Source organism: Monodelphis domestica, chromosome 4, assembly GCF_027887165.1.
Source record: "Monodelphis domestica isolate mMonDom1 chromosome 4, mMonDom1.pri, whole genome shotgun sequence".
NCBI lineage: Eukaryota > Metazoa > Chordata > Mammalia > Didelphimorphia > Didelphidae > Monodelphis > Monodelphis domestica.
Window position 1 is genome coordinate 150,343,825 of NC_077230.1, and position 21,683 is coordinate 150,365,507.

Here is a 21,683-nt window from a genome sequence, read left to right on the forward strand (position 1 = left end):
ATATTTATGTATTAGAAAAGATTATTTTCCTTTTTTACTTTAAGTCATCTACTTAATGTGTACCAAAAAAAAATGATCATGGCATGTGACCATAATGATATATGTCTTCCCCTACATTTTCCCTTCCAAGATCCTGTAAAAACTTTAAATATTTCTCTTCTTTGCAACTGTTTCCTAAGTACTTATGTTTCAGTACTTGAACAAAATATGTAATACTTGAATTATACATTTTTTGACCTTTTAAGGTACAACAAAAATCTTTAATCTATTGTTTATGTACAATATACGTATAAATATTGGTTTGACAAAACTCTTCTTTAAAAAAGATATTGTAATGAAGCAGGCTAAAGGTATGATTCAAGAATATTAAATTGTAGGCTACAACTTGATAAAATTAAGTTTCTTTAAAATGTAAGCACATACTCAACAGTCCTAAGTGATCTATGACATGTACATTATGCAGAACAACACAGGCAGGATTTTTATGGATAACCAGATTAGTATAAGCTGTTTTATGGAATGCCTATGAAATAATATTTCTAATTATTCAAGGCAAATTTTTGTTTTGAAATATGAAATGGCATTATTTTAATCATATTCATAATCAATAAGTATTTATTAAGACTTAAGAGAGAATATATTGTCATGCCTCTTTAATTCTAAGGATTTAAGTGGACCAGTTTGAATTAGTGAAACATGTCATTTAGCCCACTATATTTTCCTTAAAATTTTTTTTTCTTGAGGGCAGCCAGATGATTCAACAGATTGAGAGTTAGACCTAGAGACAGGAGGTCCTGGGTTCAAATGTGGCCTCAAATACTTCCTTGCTATGTGATTCTGTTTAAGTCAATTAACCACCATTGCCTAGCCATTGCCACTCTTCTGCTTTAGAACCAATAGACAATATTGATTTTAAGATGGAAGGTAAAGGTTTCACCAAAAAAAAAAAAACTTTTAAAATTGTTTTTGTAAGTACTCTAATGAAATAAACAGAAATCAAGAGAGTTAAAAGCTCAAAATTATTTATTTGAAACTATTTTAGGATCTGAGAATGTTCAAAAAATGTACCATTTTTCTGATATGTAATTGTTAATTGGTCAATGTTTGATAAAATGCAGAACTTTAAATTCACAACTCTTTACTACCTCAATAAAATCTTATTTGTAATTGAAAAAAATGAGGATGGTGTGTGTGCAAGGCCATAAAACATGTTTTGTAACAAAGTCAAAGGAAAAAATGCACATTGAAATTTTGTAAGAGATTCATGTATCCTCCTTTCATACTCCTTTTACATGAACAAGGTACTTCACTTCCAAGAACAACTTTTCACAAGTTTACCTATGCCCTTCAGTTTTTTGTCTACTGCTTACCTGCCTGGGATTCGGTGGAGTGGGGATTAGAGGGGGGAGAGGTGGATTATGATGTATTTTTTAAGAAATTAAATTGTATTACCTCCAAATCCATATAGCAATTTGAACTGCTAACAAAAATCTGCAAAATAGAGGTCCCTTTTGATCTACCCTCAAAATTAAAATTTACTTGCAATTAACAGTCATTTCTTGATGTACAAAGTCTCTCTAAACATGTACCTGAAATTAGTCAAGGTAACTTTTTTCCAAAGAGCATAAGTAACATTATTGTCATCATTACAGAGTGATAGAGTTCACATTCATGAGGTCTTACTTTATTAACAGAAGTAATTTTCAGTTATATCCAGTATAGTACATTCTCCCTTAATAGTCATGATTAATTTTGGTTGCTTTTTTATTTTAGGAGGTTCAGGACCATCGTCATCCATAGCCATAGCTGGCACCAACCAACCCGCCATCACAAAGACAACATCTGTACTTCAAGATGGCGTTATAGTTACCACTGCCACAGGAAGCCAACTGCAGAGTCAGCTGCCCCTTGGGAGTGATTTTCCCTTTGTTGGCCAGGAGCACACACTTCATTTTCCACAAAACAGCCCTTCAAACAACAATCTTCCGCACCCTTTGAATCCCAGCCTTCTCAGTTCTCTACCTATCTCTCTTCCAGTGAATCAACAGCATCTCCTAAACCAGAATCTATTAAATATCCTGCAGCCTTCAGCAGGAGAAGGCAAGTCTGAGGTCAACCTCAACCCTTTAGGTTTTCTCAACCCGAATGTAAACGCTGCTTTAGCTTTTCTCTCCGCTGACGTGGATGGGCAGGTATTGCAACCTGTTCATTTTCAGCTCTTAGCTGCCCTGCTTCAGAACCAAGCCCAAGCAGCTGCCATGCTTCCCCTGCCATCTTTCAATTTGACCATCTCAGATCTTTTGCAACAGCAAAATAACCCTTTATCCTCATTAACACAGATGACAACCCCACCAGACCATTTGCCAAGCAGTCAGTCAGACAGCAACAGAGCTGAGACCCTTTTAACCAACCCCCTGGGGAACCCTTTACCAAGCTTTTCAGGCAGCGACACTACTTCTAACCCCCTGCTCCTCCCCGCTGTCACTGGGGCCTCAGGATTAATGGCCCTGAATCCCCAGCTCTTGGGAGGTGTCCTGAACTCGGCATCGGGCAACACTGCTAATCATCCAGAGGTTTCCATAGCAACCTCCTCCCAGGCAACCACTACCACAACCACTACATCATCAGCAGTGGCAGCACTGACTGTCTCAACACTTGGTGGGACAGCAGTGGTGTCAATGGCAGAAACATTGCTGAACATATCTAATAATGCTGGGAATACACCTGGTCCAACTAAACTCAACAGTAACTCTGTGGTGCCACAGCTACTTAACCCTCTACTGGGGACGGGTCTGCTTGGTAAGTTAAATGTTTTCACAGATTTTTTACAAAAGAATTTTTTTTTAATTCTCCTTTCTCCTTTTTAAGGACTCCATTTTGTCACACTAGTTCAAGTCATGCTTTTGTTTTGTCACAGCTTACTTATGGACTATAAACAAAAACACACAAGTGTAATTGTGCACATTTTAAAGTGACTTTCCCCCCATCCCTAATTACAGCAATATTTAAATATCATTTTTGAATTTGTTTTCTTTTGTCTGATAATTCTGATACCACCTCAACATAATTCTCCCATGATAACTATGGTTTTCAAATAGTAAAACGCAGGTGCATTTTAACAAAGTCTTATTTCACTTGTATTTATTGTGGCATCACAGGGTTAATACGAGTCCTGCACTTTAAATGGAGACAGTTTGAGGCCTGTTTTCCAGAGGAATCTAAAATAAAGTAAAATAGAAGTGTGCAGCCAGCAAAATCACATATAAAGCACTCAAAATACAAATTTGCATAAGTTCAAGGTAACTAACTGCCCCAATAGATGTGGCACTTCCCTCAGACATTTTCTTTTTCATATCTTTATTGTCTTAAAAAAAATGAGTCATATAGATACATCCACAGAAAGAAGTGTTAGAAGATGCTTCAGAACATGCATCTTATCATAGCATACTCTGCTTTTGACAATGAAATCAAAATCATTGAGTCTACTTTGTTGAATGGGCTAAAAAAGCATTATAAAGTCAGTATTTTTTAAGATTAGATCTCCCTATCACACCCAAGATAGAAGTGCAAGGGCCATTCATAGGCCTAATCACATTACTAATCAGCATGGAAGCTTTGACCTGCTCCATTTCCAACCTTTTTTTTCCCCATCAACCCCGCCCCTCGCATTAGAGATATGATTTGAATTTAATTTAATTAATTTACTTGATTACCTTAACCCACTGCAGCTTACAGTCATTGAGCTCAAAGGATTCATCGACCATAGTAGCTGGGATAATAAGTATATGCACTAAGCTCAGCTAAAGTCAATATTTTTTAACCTCTAGGAGAATTCCTAATACCTTGACCTCAGAATCATCATGTGAACATAACTTTCAAGTTAGGTTAATTTAGAAATTTTAAAGTAGATTTAGTTACTAAGTAAATTTTTCCTACTGTGATGCTAATTGACTTTAAAAAATTTTAGGTGATAAATTTTTTACTTTTCCTACCAAAAAGGCAGATTTCTAAATTTTTTAGTTTCATTTGGCATCAATTAAAGACTAGGGCTTTACCAATGAACTTCATAAACCAAAAATATTGCATAAGTGCATTTGCAAGTGAGGACAAATTGGCATGCAACTTAATGTAACCACATTTTCATAGTTGCAAAAAGCTTTTAGATATATCAGAAATTTTGAGGAAGTTTTAAAAATAGTTCTTATGAAACAATCCTGCCAAATTTATACACATTTTGATCAAATGAAAAATTAAAAGCAAGGGTGATCAGAAGTGGTGCCTAAAAGATGTAAATACCATGCAAAATCATCCCTTATATCTTTCTGAGAGCTGAGAGAGGAAAAAACGTTTTATTACCTGTGTAATTCCAGCATTTAGTATTTGATTCAGGAATGGCTCTGTTCACAAACATAAGCTTAAGAACTCTTCTATAAATCATATTGACTTACATTTTTGTATTCTTGAAACTACAGGTGACATGTCATCAATAAACAATACTTTGAATAACCATCAACTGACTCATCTACAGTCCCTATTAAACAGCAATCAAATGTTTCCTTCAAATCAGCAACAACAGCAACTTCTCCATGGGTACCAGAATCTTCAGGCGTTTCAAGGACAGCCCACAATTCCTGGTTCAGGCAACAGTTCAAATCCTATGGCTTGTCTTTTTCAAAACTTTCAGGTACTTTATAGTTATTTTCCTATTATTTGATAATAAAAATTGCATTACACTGGGAACAAGGGGTATTAGGAGTAAGAATAGGAGGAGGAAAATGTATTCATTAGGGTTTTTCAAATTATAAAGTCCTTTCCTTAAAACATCCCTGAGAATAGGTCATAGATATATTATGGTCCCCATTTTACCAAGCAAAAAATTAAAATTCGAAATTCTTAAATAATTTGTCCAGTCTGGTGTGTAGCAGAACTAGCTCTTGGACTTCCAGGCTCAGTAGTCTGAACTACATGCTACCTTTCCTTCCTGGGTAATTTTAGTAGAAAACAATGTCTGTGATTAACCATTTAAATGTCTTATTTCCTTTTGTTAGAATTATTTTTGTAATTTTATGAGACCTGTTAATAGCTGTAAGAAAAGGCTGATATACCATTATAAAGTATATTCATAAAAAAATCTTTGTGATCAAAATAGAAAATGCTGGCATTAGAAAAAAGTAAAACTGAAATATTTGGGGACATTTAATAAGATGAAGAATTGAGTTATAAATAAAAGGAAGCTACTCAGGTCCCCAACTTTATAAAATATTTCAGTTTAATTATTTTCCTTATTGGGGAAGAGGACAAGAAATCTAAATGCAGGGAAATGTTCATAATGAATTTTTATAAAGGTGGGAAAATGCCTTGGACTTAACCCTCCCTCCTTCCCTCACCTTCCAACAGTGGCCTGCCTTCACCCCAAAGGTAGGTAGGAGGAACAACCTACTGACTGATCTACAAATCCTGCATTAACTAGTTCTCTACAGCAGCTAGTGATCTAGGATTGGTGCCCATAAAGCCAGTTTGGGAAAACTTAATTGCTATGGGCCCCAGAGAGCATCAGCTTTAGGAAAAAAAAAATAATGAATAGAAAGTTTTGAAATAATTGAATTACTACTTGCTTTTCCCAAGTTTGCCAAGTAAAAATAAGTCCTCAATCCAATTGTTTTGTTTTTTTTAGTAAATGTTCTGAAAAACTTATTTTTTCTTATGCTTTCCTCATAGCTTCTTAACTTGGTCACAATAAATCATTGGTAACACAGAGTGGCTAACTCATGTCCACAAAACTTGTCAGTTGTTATGAGTATTTCATCTTATTTCTATCTGAAGACTTCAGAAATTCAAATGATAGGGCTATAATGTTTCTCTATTGGAGAAAAGATGAGGTATCATTTATTTATTTCAAAGCCACTAGACATTTTAGTGAGTTAACATTGGAACAGTGCTGATGTGTTCTTTCTTTCTTCAAATCCTTAATCAAAAGTTATGACAGTTTTTAGAGCCATCACTTATAAAATTTTTGTTGTAATTTCCCTCAAAGCTAGTTGGAGGAATTAAGACATGGGCATTCCTTAAGGAAAAAACCAATCCTGATCTTTCTTAGTGGTCTTACCTGCCCTGTAAAAACATAAAATATGATCTTATAGCTTTCTACATTTTTTAATCTTTATTATCCCTATGTTTCCTTCATTTTTACATCTTTAATGTTGATTAAAATGTGAAGATGTCATTTCATTCAGTGAGGACCTTGGTGTTTCTCTCTCACTGTTTCTTCTGTATATTTCTTTAAGGTGAGAATGCAGGAAGATGCAGCTCTCCTAAACAAAAGAATGAGCACTCAAAGTGGTCTGACAGCACTTCCTGAGAATTCTAACCCTACACTTCCTCCTTTCCAAGATACAGCTTGCGAGTTGCAACAGAGGACTGAGCCAACACTGGGACAACAGGCAAAGGATAGCCTCAATGTGGCTGGTCAGGGTGATGCTTCAGTAGATGCAATTTACAAAGCAGTTGTAGATGCTGCAAGCAAAGGAATGCAAGTTGTCATCACCACTGCAGTTAGCAGTACAACTCAGATTAGCCCCATTCCAGCTCTGAGTGCCATGAGTGCCTTCACTGCCTCAATTGGTGACCCATTAAATCTCTCTAGTGCTGTCAGTGCAGTAATTCATGGAAGAAACATTAGTGGTGCAGATCACGACAGTAGGCTAAGGAATATAAGAGGGCCTCGCCTCCCAAAAAATTTGGAACATGGGAAGAATTCAAGCGAGGGAGATGGATTTGAGTATTTCAAATCAGGAGGTTGCAACACGCCTAAAAAACTGTGGGAAGGCGAGCAGAGTCCCGGTGGAGAGATAAACAGATGGAAATGTGAGGAATTTTTAGATCATTCAGCCCATATCCACAGTAGCCCTTGTCATGAAAGGCCCAATAATGTCTCCACACTGCCATTACTTCCAGGAGAACAGCATCCAATTCTGTTACCACAAAGAAACTGTCAAGGGGATAAAATGTTGGAAGAAAATTTCAGGTATAACAACTACAAAAGAACTATGATGAGTTTTAAGGAGAGACTGGAGAACACTGTGGAAAGATGTGCACATATTAATGGAAATAGGCCTCAACAGAGCAGAGGGTTTGGAGAATTGCTGAGTGCTTCAAAGCAAGAGCTAGTCATGGAGGAGCAATCTCCAAGTTCCTCAAATAGCCTGGAAAGTTCTCTAGTTAAAGACTACATCCATTTTAATGGAGATTTTAATGCCAAAAGCATTAATGGGTGTGTGCCTAGCCCTTCGGACGCTAAAAGCATTAGTAGTGAAGAAGACCTAAGGAACCCAGAGTCCCCTTCTTCAAATGAGCTAATTCACTATAGACCAAGGACGTTTAATGTTGGCGACTTGGTCTGGGGCCAAATCAAAGGACTAACTTCATGGCCTGGCAAATTAGTACGAGAAGAAGAAGTTCACAATTCATGTCAACAAAACACTGAGGAAGGGAAGGTATATCAATCTCTCTATGTTATACTTATTGTCAATGCCAGCCTTGTTCATCAGTCAATTGTTGCTTGATGTCACTTTTATGATCAGTTTCATAGTGGTTTAAATTGTATTTCTTCCTAACTCATTTTTGTCCCACAAAATTGAAGTATAAATGAAGAGGTAATTGAAGTTACAGAATGATCTTGAATGGTGCAATAAATAGCATCTATAGAGCCAAGAAGGTTCAAGGGGCCTCTTACCTGGGATCCTAATTGCTAATCATTGCCAAGTATGCCCACCTCTTCTATATATCCACCCAGCCGTGGGTGTCATGCAAAAAGATGGGAGGGAAAATGGGTTTAAGGGCAGTAAATGGCCAAAATGATTCAGCAGCAATTGGAGGCCCAAAAGTATTAGGCTTTCCCTAGTTTCATAGGTGATCAATTGATTGTCAATTCAGGGTACCCATCCCTTTTTTTTCTATCATGATATGTAGAACAGAAGAGATGCATTATGTAACATTATTAGTAGAAAGTGAAGGTATTTTCTATGTTCTGAATGGTATCTCTATAGGAAAAATCCTAGCCCTTCCTAATATATCGAAGTACTTAGTGTTGTAGTCTGGCTCTGATTAATTCAACTCAATCATATAAATTAAATGAAAACTTCTTCCTGAAACTACTGTTCAATTTTGAAGAAATTAGTATGAGACCTCAGACCTTTTTCCCCACCTTTGAAAGTATTGACTCTCTTTGTAAAATTAAAAAATTAGTAGGAAAATACATTTCTGACTAGAAGCAGATGATTGTACAGGTGCCCCTTGTGTGGCAGGGAAATATATAATTTTCAGTCTCTAAATCTTATGTTCTTGGGGATATAAAAACAATATGCATTTTATCTTTTTCTCAATTTCAGTCTAAAAGTGATTTAACTCAGACTTCGAATTAATTTCAATTTAGTGGCAGAAAACCAGAAATATTTCATCCTCATGCAAAAAAAAAAATCTCCCAAATCTCAACAAAATAGTTGAATAATTTGCATGTAATATTTAATTTACAAGGACACTGTGGCTCTGATGGTTAGGGTTTTGGTAAGCAGATGATTCAGCACCTCCTGGATTTGCAAAACATGTTTTTTCCAGTCCCTCTAATATCAAAGATATACATTCTTTAGGTTGTTAAACCCAAACATTACAGTAGAGTCAACTAAAAAGGGCTTTTGTCATACAAACAAAAGATTTAGAACAAAACATTTTGTTGTCACAACCAAATCTGGAGTATACATGTATGGCTTCAGAAAAAAAGTGTAACTAAAGAAACTGTATAGCATGAGCTTTCCCCCTCAAAAACTTTCTGTCAGTCATAGATGTCTAACCATCACATTAACTCACATTCTTGCATTTGCTAACTTATAGCTTGACTTGAACTGTTTGTAGGCTACCTCCCTCTCCACCATTTAGAAGAAAATGATCATTTTATGTCCAAATATTCATAAATACACTTAAATCAAAAAGCCATTATTAAAAGAGCATTACTTGCCCCACACCAACAGCATCCAATAAATATACTTCATTTTGGCATCAAGCTTATAAATATTGTTGCTCCCTGTGAAATCAATACCAAAAAAGCTTGTCTTCATACTTGCCAGGAGTAATCTCCCACTCTTCCCAGAGACCTTAGTGAAGACCCTTTCCAAAATTCCTCTGAGTAGGTCTAAAAAGCAAGAAACCTTCAGTCATGGGAATAATAGAGAGGAAACATCCTGAAACTACCCAAAAACTTTTTGCTCATGACTAAAGTATATAAATGTTGGTCTGCAGAGGAAAATTAAAAGAATCCTTTTATGGTATTAAAAAATCAATCCATAATGTACTGTTTCTACATTTTTGTAGCCAGGTAGAATTCCATTTTTAAACACTGACTGTTCTCATTCCTCTTGTTATATAGGTATTTATCAAATGATTAAAGTGTATGAGAACTTTGTTAGGTACTATAGGAATTTTCATGTCCAAGGCTTCAGTACATGTTAATGTTGCTTTGCTGATGAGATACAATTGTAGTCAAACCAGAAATCAAAAATAACAGTTGTGTCTACAATTCCCTGTCACTTTCTAGTCTTAGCATTTTTAGGAGTTAGATTGAAGACTTTAGGTTTTAGAACAGGGACATTTCATTTTGGTAAGATAATTACTTGAATGTTTGTATAGTGTTAAATATTCTTAAGTTTAACATGGTTCTTAAAACCTTATGTTGGAATAGATTGGGATTTTCTGAATAAGAAAATTAACTAGTAACATTGAAATGTTGTTTGGGCTTTCTGAAAGACTCTTATGAGGCTAGAGTGAAGAAAATTATAAAGGACTATGGATTATTTCAAATTATTTTTTCTCATCTGAAGCAGTGATTTCTTTTCTATCTTTTCCAGCAAAACAAATTGTAACAACTCATCTGTAACTTGTCAACTTAGAGAATTGCCTGGAGTACTGACAGGTTCAGAGTCTTCCCTATAGTCACAGTGTTTGGTTTGTTCTAAGTAATGTTTGTACCCTTCTATGTCTTCCTGACTCAGACTGACCCTCAGTAAGAATAATTCAAACTCCATCTGTTGTTGTCCCTGTTTGTTTTCCTATCAGGTTGTCATGTAGCTCAAGCCCTATATAAATACTAATTATCATTATTTCCTAATACACATAAAAAAGAACTATATTCATGAGCCTTCCAAATACCAGTGAAGGGAACAAATGTCTTAATAATTGAAGTTGGTAGTTGATACCTGAAACACATTACATTACAACTACTGTCAAACAATCAGTGCTTCTCTGTGTTTTCAAATTATATTGGTAGATTTAGGTCCCCCGTTCTCTGCTTGTGCTCTCCAAATATTAAGAGCATGACACTGAATTATCGGCAACAGTCAATTTTAATATTGATGTAATAGGATCCTTTTTTCCTCCCACATTAAGCCTTAAAGATTGGCCAAATTTCCCAGGTAATAGGATTTTAATATATGACTTTATTATGTTTTGCTATTAGAGTGTATGCATTGTACAACAAAACCCCATTAATCCATACCCTACTAACATTAAATTTGTGATGATTTGACTTAGTTTAGAATTTATTTTTGCATTGCCTTAATGAAGGAAGAATTTATGTAAGTAATTTAAGCATCAAAAGATTATAGAACATATTTTAAACTGCTTTTAAGCACTTCAGGCCATTGTTATACAAGTTGAGAGAATGGATTACAGCTGGATCTTCCATAAACAGTACTCTACTTGGAAATACTTTCATAGAAATTGTTACAAGTTGCTAAGTTTTAAGAGATTTTTTAAAATTTCATTTCTTTTGATATATTCTAAAATCAAACTTTACATTAATTCAGATTGACTTTCCCCATTTTTTTATTACTTGAGTTTTCCTGCACTCTTATTTATATTAAAACATTTTTGTTAATTGAAACCTCCCTGAATGTAATGTCACATGTCAAAATTGTAGAATTTGAGAGCTTCATTTTACAAATGAAAGAGGCAAGGCCTAAAGAGGAGAACAACTCACATACTGTCAAAAGGAAGGGCAAGACCAGAACCCAAGCATTTTGATTCCCAAACCATTGCTTTTACAGCTACTCCACATGGTATTTCATTTGACTTTTTACTAAAAAGTTTTTCTCTTTAGTTTTGGATTGTGACCAATTATGTCCTGGGAAGGATTTGCAGCTTACTCTAAGGTAGACACATGTTTTCTCTGACTTATGTGCAGACAGGAGTTATAAGAGCCAAGATGAAGGCCAGCATCTTGCTAGAATACAGAATCATAATATGAACATTATTCCAGACTTTTATAAAGATATTCAATAATATTTAAAGGATGAAGTTCATCACCTCTGGCATATAATATGTGCAATATTCTTTGCAACTGCTTTAGGACAAAATAACAGATAAAACCCTGCTATTTTTGTATAATTCATATAGTTCTCACTTTTCTAAAAAAAAATGTCATATACTCAACTGCTATCTTGGGTCCCTTCCTATATTATTTAACATTAAAGGGTAACTTTGCTTTAATACTTATAGAAATACACAATTTAATCAATGTGAGCATTTCCTCCACACCTTGGATGATGTACATGAGATACCATGGTCAAAGAAAAAGTAGCCACCTGTTGACATACCTTTTTGGTGATGTGATTCTCTGAATTTAGTTGAGATAGTTACTAGATTACAGGCACACAATCTGTTGGTTGGCCAACATTCAGCCTTTACCATTGAGCAGAGTTTAGACTCCACTGGCAGAGCTTCTGAGGAGCCAGTGTCTCCATCATACAGTAATGAAACATCAGAATAGCATGTTTGAATGGAGAAGAGTATTGCTTAACAATTTTTTTTAAAGAATGTTCTGTTTTGCCTATGTGAATCGTTTTTTCACTATTTTATTGTGGATTCATTGGGCCTAAAGTTAATTTTAAATTTAGCTAATGTATTGTAGCTGAGTTGAATGAAACAAATGAGGATAGGAGAGTTAGGAATTAAGATTAAACAGTGTGCTAAGTTGTTTATTTGGAATGAAATTTGGACAGGTTGGCTAGTTGAACTTAGAGACTGTTAACTAGTACTCTGATATATGATGTTTTGGTTCATTTGTTTTAAATTCTTACCTTCTGTCTTAGTCTCAGTTTTAAGACAGAGAAGCATCAAATACCAGGTAATCAGGGTTAAATGACTTGCTCAATCACACAGCTAGAAAGTGTCCAAGGGCAGATTGGAACCCAGGTCCTCCTGACTTCAGGCCCAGCACTCTGTCCAGTGTGCTCCTTAGCTGCCTCTCTTGCATGTATCTATAATGGTGTTTGAAATGAATATTCTTCCTTAAAGTGTACATATTATTTCTTCTTACCGACTATACTAACTACTTCCAAAGTTAAAGCTTATAATTATTTTTGCCAGGCAGAGGTTAGACTATTAGCAGTGTTCACAGTTCTAAATAAACCAATATTGTCTCATTATATTTAAAGCCTACAGTGAGGTTTTGGGTTTGGGGGAGGTTTTGGAGTTGTTAGCCAATTCAGTCACTTGTATTGCAAGTAAAGTGAGTATAACCTGAGAATTCAGCTGGCCTCATTCAAGGACTGGGTCTCTTGAAAAATCAAGATAGAGGTCTTAAATGTGAAATGTTGCACAATGAAGTCATAGTTCAAGGTTATGCTTTATAGAAATCCATGGCTGTGTCTTAATTACTGATAATAATTTCATTATTACCACATTTCTGTTGAAAGATAGTATCCTCTTATTTTGGGAATAGAAAAATATTTATATGTGCACATAATTTTTAACCCTAACAGCCATCGATTAATCTCTGAATTCAAAGAACAATCAGACTATTTGGAATATTAATGTATGAATTAAATTTATTATAAATTAATGTAACTTAATTTTAAGTGCTGTAGTCAGAATGTAAATGCTCTGTCGACAGGATCTCCTTGAAGAGGAGAGAATCAAGGAAAAAGACCAGGGTGGAAAGTTTGAATTTGGCTATCCAGGGTAATGTACCAATTAATAAGTTAAATATGTGGGCAAAATTAAAAAAATAAAGGGAAAATTTTTAGAAGTAAAAGGTATGATAACACACAAAACCTGATAAAGACTTGAAAATTTATGGTACCGAGCTGAACAGTTAGCACTCGATAACAGTCATTTTCTGAGGCAAATCAAAAAAGAAATGAAGGCACATCACTGCCTGCATGGCTGGTATTATTCAGCACAAAATAATGAAAAACCTATATTTTTGCATATATATTTTCCTCATTGATAGAAATGGAATCCAATGTTTAAGGCACAGGCATAATTTTGTTAGATATGACTAATTAGCAGGCTTTCATCCTTAGGGAGAAGGATTAAGATCAACAGTTTCATTTTTTAATAAATGACTAGTATGAGGTTATTTTTTTTGTCACTTTAAGATTAGATTTAAACCAGTCTTATGAAAAATAAAATCTATGGTTAGAGCCAACCATCTATATAGTAAGTATCCAGTACCAAATACTAGAATTAACAACACTGATTGAAATTGTAACAATTTGAATGTTATTTTATGTGGACATAATTAAAATATTAGCCCATATTATCCCTTTTCTATTTCATAGCAAAACTACTAGAAAAGCTTTCTATATTTGTTTCCACTTCTTTACTTCCTTTTTCTTAATCTCTACCTGTAAGTATATCCTATGGTCTAGTCTGTACTGTATTTCCAGTTGCCCACTTGGCATCCTTTCCTGAATATCCCAAAGACAACAAATTCTACATGTTTGAAAAATAACTTATTAAATTCATCCACACCTCCTCCATTTTCAGACTGTTTTTGCCCTTTTTATCCTCAGGGCTTGGCATAATATCTGCCATATAATCACCCTTAATAAATACTTGTTGACTAACTAAAATAAAATGAAGCCACTCCTCATAACCCTGTCAGAGTTCCTGTCAGAGGCTCCGCCATCTTTCCAGGAGCCCAGATTCGCAGCCTTAGTCAAGCGTCTGCCTGTCACTTTCACCCTGCAGGTCAGTCATTTGCTGAGCCATTGTTTCATCCTTCCATTTCCTTGTGTTCATATCACAGCCACCATAATGTAGGTCACTGGTATTAAGCTCAGATAGAAAACAGGGGCTCCAGGGGCTCAGTGGATTGAGAACCAGATCCAGAGACAGGAGGTCCTAGATTCAGACCTGGCCTCAGACACTTCCTGTGCCCAGCCCTTAGCACTCTTCTGCCTTGGAACTGGTACATAATGATTCTTAGAAGGAAGATAAGGATTAAAAGAAAGAAAGAAAGAAACTAGGGCCACTAACCCATATATATAAAGAGGTGGCCTGTTGGCTACATGTTGATTTAGAAAGCCATATATTACCATTTTGTTTAATTGTATTTTTAATTATTCTGTTAACGATTTCCTAGTTACAGTTTCAGCTGGACCTAATCATACATGTGGGCTAGGTTCACATCACACCCTGCCTGGCCGGGTACTGCAGCCCTCTGTTTGGTGTCAGGTGTCAAAGTCCTGCCTTTCCAGAGAGGCCCCAGGGATGTTCCCAAAGTGCCATCTGATCCTGTCACTCTTCTGCTCTAGAGGAATGGCTTCTCCTTTTCTTTTAGAATATAGTAAAGCCCACTTAGCATTTACAGCACTTTACCATCAGGGTCGAGCTTATCTTTCCAGATCAATTACACATTATTAAGCCTTTGTCTCCCCTAATTGTAGGTCTCTCGGCCCCAAACACTGGGTATTTATGAAAGGAAGGAAACAAGTATTTATTATGCTATGTTCTAAGGACTGTGCCAAGTACTTTACAAATATATCAGGAGGTAGGTACTATTAATATGTTCATTTTACAGCTGTTGGATAGAGTGCAGGACCTTGAATGAAGAACTGAGTTCAAGTCCAGCCCCAGTTACTACCTGTGTGACCTTGGGCAAGTCACTTAACCTCTACCTTAGCTTCCCAAATCTTACATATATATTATATATATATTATGTTATAATATGTATGATAGCACCAGGGTTATTGAGAAGAATACCTCAGGGTAGTTTGTAAAATGTGCTTAGCCCTGTACCTGGCACATCATAAATGCTTATTCCCCACTTCTTTTCTTCCCTGCATTTACTTATCTGAAAATGTGAATTCCCTCAGTTGCTCCATGAAGGCAAGAGAATTACTTGCTTTTATTTGTATTCCCAGGGCCTAGCAACTAGGCTTAACAAACCCTTGAGGATAAATTGACATTTTCTTCAGTTTAGACCAAGCTCAGAGAATCATAGGATTTTAGAGATAAAAGGAATCTTAGACATTTTTATAAAATAGAATTTGAGGCCACATGAAGTGAAAGTTGCAAACAGTTCATTAGTGTGCGTCAGCTGTGACTAGAACTCAGGTTCCTGACTCTTAGTTCATTGTTCTTTCTTCTGCAACATAGAGTCAGGCTTGTGTGAGGAGCAACTCAGGCTGCTTTTCAGGAAGAGTTGCTTACCTTTTGAATATGTTAATTCCCTTATTCCCATTCTTTTCAAATGTATAAAATTGTTTCATTGAGAAAGACTGGGATTTTGGTAGTTTGGGACTTCTATCACCATGATAAAAATAAAATGTACCGTTTTAGAAATAACAAGTTCCATCTTTCTGTGGCAGCTTTTTTTTTTTAACTGTTACCTTTCTGTCTTAGAATCAGTACTGTGTTTTGGTTCTGCAGCAAAGAGCAGTAAGGGCCAGGCAAAGGACTTAAGTGATGTGACTCAGCTTGGAAGTATTTTGAGTTCACATTTGAACCCAGGACTTCCCATCTCTGAACCTAGCCACCTAGCTGCCCCCTGTGGCAGCTCTTATTAAAGTAAAATGTCCCAAGAATTTTGAGATTTTTCATTAATAAAAAATTGATGTGTAAAGCATAGTTCATCCACTTTCTTCTCACACATGTTTTGCTTACAGGGAGCAAATTAAATATTTTTCGGGCCACAACATTTCCTTCCTATGAGAAGACTATCATTTAATAAGCTATTGCACCACATTTACCATCGATTCCTAAAAAGATTAACTCTATTCTCGGATTCAATAATTTATGTCCTTAGAGTATAGTAAGCAATGACTTGCTTTTGAGAATCGTCCTCTTCCTCAATAATTAGTTTAGATTAACAGTGAGTCTTGACCCCACTAAAAGGCCCAAAACAGGAGAATGCATCTGTGACAATGACGTTTTAAAAATAACAAGTACAGAAATATTGTTGTATGTAGTAGAGCACATTAGAGGATACCCATGGAATGTGACTGCAGAGGTGAAATAACTTAAACTTGTCCCACCTGAAGGCAGCATTTGATAGCAAGCAAGCCATTTGGGCTCCTAACAAGTGACCAGGATTTAGATTTATCATTACTCAGCAAAAATATCTGTAAGTTTAACTACAGGCAGTCCCTAGTTAGAAACAAGTGAGGACTGAACGGCCTTGTGGTGATCCAGGCCTAAGAACACAGTTTTTCTGTAGAAACATAAACAGTGGTACAACTCTGCAGCCCATCTTCACTCATAATGTAGCCGAGTGTACTTTCAGAACCAGAAAGACCTGGCTCCCAGGCCTACTTCTTACACAAATTGACTGGGAAAGCCTGGGCAAACCTCTGGGGCTTCAGGTTACTCTGTGTGCCTATAAGTGGCACAGAAGGGGGAGATTTCTCCCCAGAGAGTGGGCTCCATCAATATAGTAACAAAACTGGTCTCTTTCACCTTACTAATAGTACTATAGAGTGGTCACACCATCTATAAGAGTATTGCAACAGGAAAACATTCAGAATTCCAATGGACACATTTCCCCCCTTGAAATGGAATTGAAATCCCACCTCTGGGAAGGAGGACAACTTATCACTGGTCACCACCATAGTCTAGAACAGAATCTCCCCTGGACACGAGACACCATCCCAGAAGTGGGGAGGAGGGAGGGGAGTCAGGAACAGGGCCAGCAGGAGAGGGGCATCTAGTCTAGGTAGGGGCTCTTACACAGATACCAAAGATCTGTGCGAATCAGGATGGAAACAGCAGGGGGCATATCTTGGGGTCCAGTAGCTCCCCAGCTATCTCTTTAGTGATGAGCCTTCTGCCTTCAGCTGCTTTTCTTTCCACCTTTTGCTTCTGGCCAGAGTTTCTCCCTTCTTTTCCCCCATACTTACTGGTAGTGCTTGGCCTGAAGATCAAATCCAGCCTCAGTTTGTGTGTCTCTGGGCAAGTCACTTAGCCTTTGTTTACCTTAGTTTCCTCGAATATAGAATGGGGGTTATAATTAGCACCTCACAGAATTATCGTCAGGGTCAAATGTGATATTTGTAAAAGCCCTTAGCATAGTTCCTGGCACATAATCGATACTGTACATGTTTATTCCCTTCCCTAGCCAACAAAATATGAAGTCTCACAGTTTAGCTCTACTCTTGTGCTTAAAGCAAGTATAGTGTAACATAAAGCGAGATTTTCTAATTTTTTTTATTCTTAATAACCAAGAGAAAACAATTCAAAGACTCTTTCTGTGAACCCACCTATATACCACCTTTTTCCCCCAATCAACCCTATAAACAAACATAAAGTCATATGTAAGTGACAGATATTTAAATGCCCAAAAGATTCATGTAGGTTTCAGATAATTAAGTTTAGTTGTTCTCAATGTTTTATCACTAGAACCAGGAGACTTTGGGGTGAAAACTGAACCAAAATGCTAAGATCTGAGATTGGGAGAGACAGAAGATTAACACAAAGAAACAGAAACAAAAAGAAGTGTTGAGGCTAGTTTGGTGGCCATTGCCTGCTAAAACTGACCCAGGACTAGCCTTACAGTCATTTGTAATGAAAAGGGGGCAGGCATGAGATATATAGCATCTGGAGATATGATGCAAAGGGCATTGGTTAACATCAGTCCCAGCCAATAGAAAGGAAGATGTGGGGAAAATCTGGTTTTGTGAAGTAGTTGAGAAGATAGAAGAGTTTCTGCTGCCACCTGGCTGGAACTGAGGAGTTATTTCTAATTAACTTTTCTTAGATAACAAGGATCTAATCAAATTGCCTAATACTTGGTCTTCCAGTTAAGATATGAAATCATTTGGTTCCTAAGAGTTTTGCTTGTTAAGCTTTGACTATTTAATATTAACATTGCTGTGTTTTACAATTTTTTTTTGACACATTGGGCTCAGGAATTGGAAAAAAAAAGTTATGTTCAGAGTTTTTAAAATATTTGTCATAATTTCTGTTTTTTAATAAGGAGTTAATTTTATTTTCCTTTTCCTCCAATGTCAATTTATAAGATATTTCTAAAAGAATGTTCGAGATCAGTGTTTTACCACATAAAAGCATAGCATTTAATACATTATCTTTTGCAATATAGTTAAAAGGTAAGATGTCTAAAATACTGAAGCAAAATAAATGATGCCTCACAGTATTCACCTCCTAACTTGAAAAGATATTTTTATTTCAAAAGTAAGTCCAGGTATGTATTCTTCTTAGTTTCAAGTAACTGCAGCATTATTTGTACAATTCCTTCTCACAAGTTAAAACATTGCCTTCAAATTCTTTATGACCTTTAAACAAAATGTTCATTATTGCAATGTACAAAAGTTACATAAAAATCAAGAAATTGTGTTAAGGATTGTAGTGTTCAGAAGATGACCAAGAATTGCTCAAAAGTTTATAGACAGAACTTGATTTGTATGATGTAGCCTTTTGTTTAAGTCTAATATGGTTATTTGCATTTACTATTACTTGAATTGCTTCAAAGAAGTGAATGGACATGTTCCTCTCTCTTGATTCTGTGTTCTCCAGTTCCACTTGTAAATTCTAAAAGGTTTCTTTTAATTAAATAAAGAAGTTGCCACATACACACACACACACACACACACACACACACACACACACACACACACACACACACACACACACATAGGCAGGGACTTTTGTTTACATCTCTAGCACCAGCATGTTACTTTGCATACAATTGGCACAATAAATATTTGGGTGATTAAATTTATTGGCATAAATATCTGTATTCTGGTTATATCATGTTTATGTCAGTGACACAAGGCAACACTTAGTAGGCATTCTAAAAGAATGTCAGCTGGAAAAGGATTATTGAAATTATAAAGATCAACCCTTTCATTTTATATATAGATAAGATAACAAAGTTTTAATTTTTCAGTAATGTCTTTGGTTATACAAATTTCTCATTGTTCTCTTTCTGCTCTCCCTCCCTCTTCTTTTCCTCCCTCCTCTCTCTTTCTCTCCCTCTCTCTCTGTCCTTCTCTCTTTTCCTCTCCCTATCTCCTTCTCCCACTCTCTCCTTCCTTCCTAGTCTTCTGCTTCTAGTCTGTCACAATACAGCAAATTAGATAAATAAATTTCATTGGAATGGTACCTAAAATAAAGAGCAAAATAGACTGTGAGTCAAGTGCATTCACTTCAGTGTATGGACTTTCTGACTCCAAATTGGACTACTTCCTTCCTAGATCTTATCCAGGTGCCAAATGGTTACATATTCCATATTCAGTAGCAATGACATGTGAGAATAGAACATTTACATTTCACCCTGTCTTTAGTAGTTCTCAAACTTCCATCTCAGGCTCCCTTTGCAATCTTAAAAATTACTGAGCTTTTCTTTTTATTATTGTTATTTTAAATGAACTAATAAATATTTTCAAAATTATTAGTTTTAATTTATCTTCATATTTATCATTCAAAATAAAATTAATGACTTTTAAATATTTTATTAATTCATTTAAAATAACATTCAATCTGTTATGTTAACAGTGTTGTTTTTTTTTAACAACTTTTTCAAAAAATTTAGTGAGAAGAATGGCCATTGTTTTGCCTATTTTTGCAAACACAATATCTGGTTTAATAGAAGATAGGTAGGATCTTATTTTATCTGTTTTTGCTTTCATTATATTGTTTTTGTTGACTTATATGAAGGAAACCTGATCTCAGATAACCATATACTTGAAAAAAGAAGTATTTTCATAAGCAAATAACATTTAGTATTGTTCTAAAAATAGTTTTACCCTTGCAGAACCTCTCCCTCAAAAGGTCTCAGGGATCCTCCAACAGTCTATGGGCCACCCTTTGAGAACTACCATTTTAGAAGACAACCCAAAGCAATCAACTACAATCTCCTCAAAATCCAAAACCTTTCCTCAAGTTTCTCATATCCGCCACTCACCATGTTATTGTATCATCTGATCATTTAAGGAACTGTGTCAGTTTTAAGTATTTCATCATGCAAGTTATTTAAGAATCTAAAAAATAACATTCATCATAACCAGTTTCCTATTTATTCATTACTTACTATCATGCCAAAATTGATGGAAAGCCAAATTATGGCCAAAAATGTTAGTAATAAGCAAAAATTCATCATATGCAATATTGTCCATACTTTGTCCCAGTTTTTACAGTAAGGTAGATTACAAGCTCAATCTTTAGCTTCACAAGAGGCCCATCATTTGTTGTCAGTGACCAAAGAAAACGACAAATGTGTAATGACAAGAAAGGAACTTGAGTTGGCATCATTTGATGAATCACAAGTTTTCCTCAATGTATTATTTTCTAGATGTTACAGTTTACATTTATCTTCTCTTTGCAGTTTCATGTCCAAATGTTCTTTCATTTCAGTCATTCATAACTAGAGTCACTGAAACAGGAATATCTAATTGAATGATAACAGCAATATTTTACAGTGTATCAGGGATGAAAGACCTGCATTTTCAGCAGGAAAGAAAAGGCAATGTTTAATAATTGCAGGTCTGGGTAATGTGGTTTGGTCTTCATACATTCACTCAGGTGGAGCCCGAGAAGTTGAAGACACTAACCGAAGGTTTGGAAGCCTACAGTCGAGCCCGGAAGAGGAACAGAAAGTAAGCACAATTTTGTCCACTCTTGAAAAATATTATTTGCTGATCCTTTTAAAAATGATCATGAAATATCACCAAGTATATCTGTGTTGTGGCATGCATACATTCATTAGTTATTCATAAAGAAAGTCAGGTAGTACCGAACATTGTTAGCCATTAAATCTGTTATCTTCTCATCTGAACATTTGTACTCATATAATATGTTTTATGTGTTTTTTTTAATGTGCCTCCCCATTAGCTAGTGGGAAAAGAATAGCAGGTTTGTATGGAAACAGAAATTGTAATGTAAATTAACAAGTCAATATATGTTGAGGGGCAAAGTTCCCAAATATAGATTGCATAGAGTTGTAAGCAAACTTGGAAGTTTCCGAGTCACATTTATTCTAGAAATGTGTGGGATTTTTATATGGTTTAATGTTTTAACAACTTTTCTTTGGTATTATTATTACAATAGCAGAAATGATTGCAGAAAGATGAACCAAGACATTTATATCCTGAGTTAATTACTGTAGGACAGACGTAATGTTTAGGGTACAATATACACTTCAGTATAACAGAGTTTTATGGATTGTATATCAAGTCTAATTTAATATTAATTTTAAGATCATATCATAAACAAATCCTTCGCATAGTGGATAGAGGCTTGGATTTGGAAATAAGACCCAAATTCACATCCTGCTTCAGATACTTAGCTGTGTCACAGTGAACAAATCACTTAAACTCTCTCACCTCAGTTCCATCATCTATAACAGCAGTTCTCAACCTCTCAATTTGTAGCAATGAGAATGCATAATGCATATC

At 35.6% G+C, this 21,683-nt stretch overlaps 1 protein-coding gene across 11 annotated transcripts in view; it reads left to right on the forward strand.

Annotated features, from left to right (window-relative positions):
* Window positions 1-21,683, forward strand: part of MBD5 (methyl-CpG binding domain protein 5) — a 447,080-nt gene that overhangs the window by 405,003 nt on the left and 20,394 nt on the right. For 7 of the 11 annotated variants that reach the window (XM_056797196.1, XM_056797197.1, XM_056797195.1 and 4 more), the window contains 4 exons: window positions 1,774-2,799; window positions 4,473-4,684; window positions 6,285-7,493; window positions 20,812-20,885. In XM_056797196.1, coding sequence (XP_056653174.1) covers window positions 1,774-2,799; window positions 4,473-4,684; window positions 6,285-7,493; window positions 20,812-20,885 — 2,521 coding nt within the window. Of the gene's footprint in view, window positions 1-1,773; window positions 2,800-4,472; window positions 4,685-6,284; window positions 7,494-9,896; window positions 13,009-14,720; window positions 19,650-20,811; window positions 20,886-21,683 lie in introns of those variants that run through there. The other 4 variants (XM_056797200.1, XM_056797201.1, XR_008911762.1 and 1 more) reach the window with 3 other exon arrangements.